Below are 8,966 nucleotides of genomic sequence, written 5' to 3' on the forward strand. Positions count from 1 at the left end.
TTTCATAAATTATTGTTCTGGAAAAGTTTCCAATTCTTCAGGAAACAAGTTCGGACTTTAAAGTTATTGCTCTGTCTGTCCCCAGGAGAGCTGCGGGTTGCGCGCGTGGCCGGCGACGACGCGGAGGCGCACGAGGCCGTGGTGGAGGTGATCCGGCGCGGCTTCCTGCCCCGGGAGTCCGCGTGCTGCGGCTGCGACGTGACCGAGCACCCCGACGGCGCGGAGCAGCTCCTGGACCTGGTGCGGGTCGCGCTCCGGGACGGCGTCAGCGTGGCCGCCTACCTCGGCGGCGCCATGGTGGGCGCCGTCGTCAACAAGATACAGGTGAGCGAGGACGCGGGGCCGAACCGAAACAGCTTCGCGGAGAGCCGAAACGAAAACACAACGTGTCCGTGTGAAGGGGGGAGTCGTTGCACTATGGGTTGACTAAATTCAAGTTAGTGCTTTGTTGAGCAAGATGCATGTTTTTTAGGCGGCATACTAGAGACGGCAGGGGAGTGGTCACCGCTGGCCTGCATCAATTCAATAAGTATACTTAGGTGTACTGTAAGTGTAGGTGCCACATGTCACACGCCCCTGCCCGCGCCCGCCCATCTGTGCCCGTTATTGGGTGCTTTCCAATGACTTTCCAATGGTATTGGTCTCTCGGAGCCCTTCTCTCCACCCGACCGGCGACGGCAACCACCCGCCCAACTAGGGTCCTCTGGTACTATTCCACCCGCCCCGAGCCGAGCCCCGGAGCCGCCCCAGTCATTTCGGAAAAGCTGAAATCAAATTTAGAATGCGGGGAACACAAAGAGAATGCGGAAATCATTTATGCAATAATCCCGCGTTTTCGTAGCTTTATGTTCTTACTCCTTGTTGGTCCGACAGGTGCGGCCGCCGCCCGGGGAGCAGTCCTTCTTCGAGCGCTTCGCCGCGGAGCGCGCCACCGACCCGTCGGCCAACTGGCTGATGCACTTCATGATGCGGATCGACGCCATGGCGGACCTGTTCGCGGAGGCGGGCGGCGACCGCCTGCTCGAGCTCATGTTCCTGGGCGTGCTCCCCGAGGCGGGCCGGCGCGGCGTCGGCCTGCGCATCTCGGCCGAGTCGATCGAGGTCGCCCGGGAGGCCGGCGTGTGCGGCGTGAGCGCCATCTTCACCTCGGACTACAGCCGCGCCATCGGCCGGCGGCTCGGCTTCCGGGAGCTGGCCGTGGCCGAGCACGCCGACTTCGAGTACGAGGGCAAGTCCGTGCTGCCCAAGCTCGGCCCCGCGCAGCAGCGCTCCGTGCTCGTGCTCTACAAGTTGGCCTGAACGATATATGACGCCGCGGCTCTTGTTTTAAATGTTTTGTTTTTAGACAGAGGGGAGGGGGAAAGGTAATTCGACGCAAGCTAGCGTTTGTGTGCACTGCGGCCGTACTTTGTACGACTTTTTACCATGAATTTTTGAATTAAAAAAGAACGCGGTGCTGTGATCATTTCATAATTAGATCATACACATTATTAACATTAGTACAACAACCTGCATGTGAAGATTTTTGTGATTGTACAGTATGTAAAATACGACATTTTTAAATCGAAATATATAGTTTTAGCTGATAATACATTATTTGGAACATTTTACCCATCTTAAATTACCAAGAAATGACACGAAAAATCCGTCAGAGTGCTTGCACTTGTCATGAAGCGGCCAGGGCGCTACGTGTTTTGTGACCAGCGCACTACCGAAGCTGAACAGAGCCAAAGGGAGTGTGCTGGGTGCTGGGTGACCTGAGCGAGCAGCTCCAGTTTGCCATGAGCCAGCAGTCGTCCCATGTTCAATTTGAAGTTGGCGCGCTCCGCAGTCGCTTGGCGCACAGCCCCACGCCGCGACACCGGCGCGCTCTGGTGGCGAGAGCGCGCGGCCCGCGGGCGCTACTCCAGGCGGACAAAGCCGCTGCTCTGCGCGGGGTATCGACCACCTCAACACCTGCGATGTCACAACTCAATTTTCGGCGCGTTCAAAGCCGGCGTTCAAAGCCGCGTAATGACTTGAGCTGTTGGTTTTAAGTCTTCGGGTCCTCGATAGTTCGGAGTTAGAGCTCAACGGTAAACGTGGAAGTCATCTGCTTCACGTTTGCGTTAACGTTTTCTTGTGTGTTCGGGAGGGGGGAGGGTACTGGGAAAGCCTTAATGCTGTGGGTGCAAGTCAAGTCAGGGAGGTTGAAGTTGACTTGACTAACCACGAGGCCTCTTTTGGCCCAAGGTTCTAAACTGAACGCACCACGCACTCTGAAACCCCTTCGAGGTAGCCCGGCCCGCCGCGCTCAGCTGCCGGCCTGGTGGCCTACCCTGCCGTCGACAGGCGCCCTCGTTCCAGTCCAGCGAAGGCGGGTGGCGGCCGGCGCTACGCGCGTCGCTCCTTCTATCCAGTCAGGGGCGTATATCCAGTGCCCTACAACCTGCATGCAACCTAACCGAGGTTCCGGATTGGTCAATTCACCCAGAACAAGTGACACACGGGGCGAATTGGCCAATCAGTGACCTCCACTACGTTGTAGGTCACCACTTGATACACCCCAGCACTACTTGTCAGCGCCGCCAGATCATCCCGCCCCCTCCCCTGGCCCACTGTTACTGTTGTGTTTCGGCCTTGAGGGAGGCGTAGGGCGCAGGCGCGGCTCCCTCGGCCCCTGATCCGGTGGGCGGCGCGGCGGCAGTCAGGAACGCGCCCTCCTGGAAGCAGCGCGAGCCAGCTCCGCCACCGCCAGCCCATCACCCGCGAGGGAGGCGCCACACCACAGCCGAAAGCAACACCCCCGCCAGGAAAACTATGAACCGGTGAGCTCGCCGAGGCACAGGGTGTGGTGCGGGAGCATTCGGTAACGCAAGTGAGTGGATGTCGCACCCTCGTAGTAGTTGTGTGAATGGCCATTCACGGGAGTAAAGGTGTGAACATCCCTTTGAAATTCACTCACTTGCGCGTTGCGCGCCTCCACGAGTACGAATGGCTTTCACACACCTACAAGTGGGTGACATTCACACATTTGGGTTCCCAGTGTAGCGATGTTGTCGAGCGCGCGCGTGCAGGCGTGTCTGAAAAGTACCTTTATTGAATCAATAATACTCCGTCGAACCACCAATGCAAGCTGCAATTGTGTTAATGCACTGCATTGAACTAAAGCAACAACTTATTGCACTGCCGACGTCGATTCGATGGGGGTTTTGCCGCCTAAATTGACAGTTTGGGATTTCGATGTCGAGTTGACGTGATTCGATTTGCAGTTAGGCCCCACTGGCGGATTCCCCGTACAGAAAAAAGAATCGAATCATGTCAACTTATCGTGTGGAATCGAAATTCAAGATTTGTCGCTTTGGGTGACGCTCGACGTCGATTTTGCGTCGGTCGAGGGAATCGTCAAAATGTCACCATTATCACCATTATGGAAATGTCTGGTTTAGTAATCCCGGGCAGCCGCCTCGATCCTCGATCCACCCCCTGGGTCCTGGGGCTGCGTAGTCCGCTGCCGCTGCAGGTAGGGGGGGGGGGGGTACACAACGGGCGCGAGAGATTGATCCAATGTGTCCAGCAAGCGCACGCGGTGCGGGGCGGGGCGAGTGCGGGGCGCGAAGGAACACAAAACAAAGATCAAGAAAAAACAAGGAAAATACAGGGGAAAAAAATGTTGGTCATGATTCAGGAATGAGGCAGTCCTTGAAGCGGGCTCGGCGGGCGAGCCGCTACCGATGTCCAGTCCGTCGGCCCTGCCTAGGAAGCTGGCCTCCCTGCTGCCCGTCGTGGACCAGGGCTGCTGCTGCACCCTGCTTACCTGTTGCAAGATTCAGGGCTGGGTGTCGCTGGTGAGTTGCCCCCCCCCCCCCCCTCTCTTCAACTCCTCCCTTGCGGGGGCTTTGAGCTTGCACTGGAAACGCAAGTGTGTGAATGTCGCACACTTCCCGTGAAACTTTCCAAGTGTATGTACCATGTGTGGCAGACATGTATGTCACCATACGTTTTGGTCTTGTATGTCCCATACGAGTAACATGTATGTGTAATACATGTGCCGTGCGAGTTCCATGTATGTTATCCATGTGTCCATCCAAATTGTAAATTGGGGTAGTTTTTCACCCCTCACCCCCTTTGCCGCCAAAAATTGATTTTTTTATGGGACAATGTGGTATTTATCAAGTTTTAGAACATATACATTAACACTTGGAAACAGTTTTAACTCTAAACTTACTTTGAAACCGACGATGTTGTGGAGATTCGAACCCACGCCCTTTGGATTGCGAACCCAGTGTGCTGACCACTAGACCACTGTGCCGCGCCTGTTCGGTTTGCGCAGATGTACGGTCTTAAGCTACATACGTACACTATATATGGTACATGTGTGAGACACACATGGTATCAAATTACAAAGTATGTTTTTGCCTGTTCTACCGTCATCACTAAGAAACAGATATGCCCTACACATGCTAACGTTTTCACGGTTGAATCACATATAATTCGCCAACTTATTTCGCTAAGTGTTCATTCTCACACATCTGCCACTTGTTACGACATTTCTACCATACATGGGATTGGTGTGTTGACTCATGATGCATATATGTACATAACTACGAAACGGGTGTTCCCTACATGAGCCCTATGCCATATGCCGGAAATCCATCGGCGACGCATGTATGTAAAAGTCAGCCATACATGTCACCAAGAACTATATATGTAACATATGAACGTCTGACACATGTATGTTACCAAAACGTATGGCAAGTGCAAGCGACATACAAGTATCATATGTTTCGTATGGTGTACATGTATGAAACATACCTGGGACTCACATGTGCCACATATGACAACGGTTTCACGGGTTGTAGGAGTGTGAATAACCATTCGTACACCCCTCTAAGTGTACGAATGGTTATTCACACTCCAACAAGTGAGCGACATCCACACACTTGCGTTTCCAGTGTACCCCACCCTCCTCTCTTTTGAAATTTTGTGTAAAAATTAAAAAAAGACAACTCAAAATTTTGTTTTTGTTCTTTAAACGTTTTTTCTTCGGCACTCAATTCCTCTATGTTTTGGGATTAAAGTAGAAGTAGTCTGAAAGTTGCCTCATATGGGAGTGAATCGTGCACTACTGCAGTAAAAGTTATTGTTGTCAGGAAAAGCTGCGCAAACCGGTAAAACAAATCAAAAAAATCTGCCTCTTTGCTCTTTCAGGTTGGCGGCGTGCTCAACGTCCTGAAAGTTCTGGTGTATGCGGGTTCAGCAGAAAAGTTGAAGGATATCTGCGATGCTAATGAGGTAAATCAATTGCCGTTATCTCGTTCATCAAGGCATTTACCCGCCATTTACCTCATTCATTGATACAATCATTTATTTCTCGGTTGTAGGTCAGCTGTTTGAAAATAAATGAAACGATTTCCGGAGAACTCGACGAGTATGATGGTGGGTTTACCGTCATCACCCTCATTGAAATCTTCTGCCTAATCCTGATCATCGTGGCCGCTGCCTTGTTCCTCAAGGGCATCAGTGACGTAAGGCAATAAAAGCTAGACACTTTATCAAATCTCTCTTATTCTTTTGCCTTTGATGCGACTATTTCTTGCATGCAGAACAAGCCCTCCTGGATGGTGTGGCACATCCGCATCGGCCTCTACCACATCAGCTTTGTCCTCGTGATGGCCGTCATCTGGGCTGTGCAAGTCGGTGGCTTCCTCGGTTTCATCGTATTTTTATTGACCACCATCACTGCCGGTAATTTTCTTTCTCAAATATTCCTTTTCTGTATACTGGGCGAATGGAACGAAATGTGTGAATGTCGTACACTTCTTATAGGTGCGTGAATGCCCATCCGCACCGTAAGCTTGAGGGATTAAAGGTGTGGATTAACACTTAAAATTCACACACTTGCGCCTCTACGTGTACGAATTGCGTTAACACAACTAGGAGGTGTACAACATTCACACACACTATGGTTCCCGGTGCATTTTTGTGCATTGTAAAAGAAGTCTCTCGTAATTACAAGTCCGTATCTTGGATCCAATGGAGAACGCCAGTGGCATCCAAGACTATAGGTCTCGTAATGCAAGAAACTATTTTCACCGTGTGCAGTTTTCTACCCCATTGTTTTTGATTTGGTGATTTGTAATAAAGCTCTGTTTGCTCTTCCCCCCAGCCCTGCCCCTGTACTGCCTCATCTGCGCCAACAGCCTGCACGTCAAGATGTGCAAGGAGTCGGAGGTGCAGGCCGTGACCCCCGCTGCCTACACCTCGGCGCCAGCCTTTCAGTACGGAGCCAAGGGAGCGGACCCACTCAATGGAGCGCGTCTAAACGAATATTCATACGACTAAGCCGTTCAAAGAAAAGGAAATTAGTCGGTACTACTCCCTGGCACCTAATTATGTTGTACACTTACTTTCGCTGCATGCAGTCAATGTACTCTGCATCCACCGACTTTGAAATACCTGTAATACCAGAGTTGCCCACAATAATTTCGTGGAACGCAATGCAACAAAGATCGACCCAATTGTGACATGACAATAATAAATAATAACGGGACTACATATTTATACTTTCGAGGTGTTCATTTTCTCATCACATTACCATGCAGCGATCTCGTTCAGTCCAGCAGCGAGCAGAAGGTAGCCCAGTGAGAAACCCATATCAAAACTTTCATCATGTTAAGGAATTGCAAAAAACATACAAAAAGTTTATGTGATAAATGAAGAGAACTCCACATAAAACTTGGCGATAAAAAGTTATCACATTATTTTTGTGAACATATTTTCCCTTATACTTTTCATTGCATGCGTTTCTTCGCGATAAAAAGTTATCATGTCCAGAAAAGCGATAAAAATCCGTTGTATCACAATACTGAGCTATCGCAAACTTTTGTGATAAAAGTTTTATAGATCCAGATTTAGTGGCTGTATAAACGGAGCAGATACTTTGCGTCAATTGGTGTGACTGTAACTCAGGTCAAATACATGACATGGTGTGACGAAAACTGGTTGCACTAATTATTGTGACACGTATCACATTAATTTTTCTAGTGACAACTTGGCTACAGGTCAGGCATTTGCTGTCCTCTGCCAGCAAACTAATTAGCTACCACAGCTTACTTGATGTTGTTTTTTCACGTGAAGATACCCTTCTTCAATTTGTACAAACGACACGTTTATTCTCAGATTCACCCAGCAAATCACGGGAGCTCGGCGCCTGCGAGACTCGGGGTAGGCCAGCCCGCAGCACACGCACGCACTGCAGGCAATATGTTCCCTACCTAACAGGCGCTATGAGACCTACTGGCTTACAGGCTGCCTTCCGTCCGATAAACAGCCAGCTTCTAGGCAACAGCGTGCAACAGTCTGTGCCAAAGAGCTCGGTGAAGACAACGTCAAACTTTCCGCACTTGCCACTATGCCGTCTCGAAAGTGCTGCGTGGCAAAGAGACGGCGGCACATCTCGGCTCCAGCGAAGTCCAGTTGCCGTGTAGAGTCTGCGCAGTGCGCATACAGTTTGTATCATCTATCAATTTTATTAGCCAACTCGAAAACATCGATTTTTTGGTATGTTTTGTGAAGCTCAGAAACAGGGCCCAGGCCGGAACAGTTTCTTATCTCTGACGCGACCGCAAAACCGCATATAAATTTAGACGTCTAAGTTATGATACGGACGGGCATAGACGATCGAATCTCTACGAGGGGCTCCAATTCGTGCGAAATTATTGGGTGTTCCGAAGCAGACAATCCCCCTCTCTACTCAGTAAAAAAAATGTCTGATATCTTGGAGGAAATGAAAAACTTCGAGTAACTCCCTTTGCCTTCAGGAAAAACTCCTCAGATTTCTATACAAACTCTTCAAATTTCTAGAAAAATTATCCGGGAACTAGGATAACTCCTCAGATTTTTGGGAAAACTACTAAAAAATGTGAAATTATTCCTCATTTTCTAAAAAGACTCCTTAAAATGTGAGGCGACGTATGAGGAGTTTTCCTGAAATGGGAAATGGGGAAGTTCGCGTCGACTATCATTTCTGGGTTGGATACACTGGAAACAAAAGTGAGTGAATGCCATACAGTTGCAGGTTGTGCCCATTCTTACACTTCACATAGTTCACACACGTGTGCCTCCAAGTTTGCGAATGGCGTTCACACACCTAATCGTATGGTTTAGACGCGTACCACAGAACGTATTCTTTTGCATGGAGCCGTCGTGTTTTCTTTCCAACAGCAAAGGCGGAAAGAGCAAGAAAATGCCACCAAATCACTCGAGTGATTCAGGCATCAGATGCCGTACCAGAAAACTCGAGTAAAAATATATGTCAGAAGTGGGATTTGAACCCACGCCCTCATTCGAGGACCAGAACACTCGTCCCGCTGTGCGGGCAAGGTTTACCCTTGAGTCTGGCGCCTTAGACCGCTCGGCCATCCTGACAGATGAGGACTTACGCTCAATGCGGCTACACTCGCTACGTTCCCCCTCCACCGCCGCGGGCGGCGACAGTGGCGCTCTCCACAGTCGCCCTGCCGCAGTGTCACGCTGCCGCTGTACTCCGCGCTCGCCGGCCCAACGCCGTGACGCGTGGACACGGGCTCGCTCTGGCGGCGAGAGCGCGCGGCCCGCTGCTAGCGCTACTCCGGGTGGACGGAGGCGCTACTCCGCGCGGGGTATCGACCACCTCCGCACCCGCAGTGTCATGGCTCGATTTCCGGCTCAGTTACAGGGTAGTTCTTACACTTTTCAAATATTGTGAAGAAGGTTCGGGGTGGTTCGGGGTGGTACCTCGGAGTCCTTCTAGGTGGTACGATTCGATATGCACGAATGGTTCGCCCGACTCACACTTTTGGCCTGAAGTCGCGTGTCAGAAGGTAACCCAGGAACCCCATGAACAACTTGACCCACCGCCACCTTCTCCAGCGATAACGATTTCGGCGTTTGACAGCTTCTTGTCTCTCCCCCTCGTGTGCCCTGCTGGCTGTCTCCCCCCCCCC

At 50.8% G+C, this 8,966-nt stretch overlaps 2 protein-coding genes and 1 non-coding gene across 3 annotated transcripts; 2 read left to right on the forward strand and 1 right to left on the reverse strand.

Moving 5' to 3' along the window:
• Positions 1-85: 85 nt before the first annotated feature.
• On the forward strand, positions 86-1,591 carry LOC113214229 (uncharacterized; the record flags this gene model as incomplete). The annotated part of the gene is given in 2 exon segments (XM_052268696.1): positions 86-324; positions 874-1,591. Coding segments are annotated over 2 exon segments (665 nt in total), but the record flags the coding sequence as incomplete, so codon positions are not given.
• Positions 1,592-2,662: 1,071 nt separating this feature from the next.
• On the forward strand, positions 2,663-6,545 carry LOC113214231 (uncharacterized). The gene is made up of 6 exons (XM_026433541.2): positions 2,663-2,807; positions 3,668-3,827; positions 5,191-5,274; positions 5,364-5,507; positions 5,586-5,727; positions 6,149-6,545. Exons 1-6 carry the CDS (start codon positions 2,800-2,802, stop codon positions 6,322-6,324), a joined length of 714 nt encoding a protein of 237 aa, XP_026289326.1. The 5' UTR covers positions 2,663-2,799; the 3' UTR covers positions 6,325-6,545.
• Positions 6,546-8,294: 1,749 nt separating this feature from the next.
• Positions 8,295-8,409, reverse strand: Trnal-caa (transfer RNA leucine (anticodon CAA)). Its single transcript has 2 exons — positions 8,372-8,409; positions 8,295-8,340 (listed from the first exon to the last, which is right to left on the reverse strand). It is a non-coding gene; the product is annotated as a tRNA-Leu (tRNA).
• Positions 8,410-8,966: the final 557 nt, after the last annotated feature.

This window comes from Frankliniella occidentalis, unplaced genomic scaffold (assembly GCF_000697945.3).
Source record: "Frankliniella occidentalis isolate FOCC.00 unplaced genomic scaffold, Focc_3.1 Scaffold74, whole genome shotgun sequence".
NCBI lineage: Eukaryota > Metazoa > Arthropoda > Insecta > Thysanoptera > Thripidae > Frankliniella > Frankliniella occidentalis.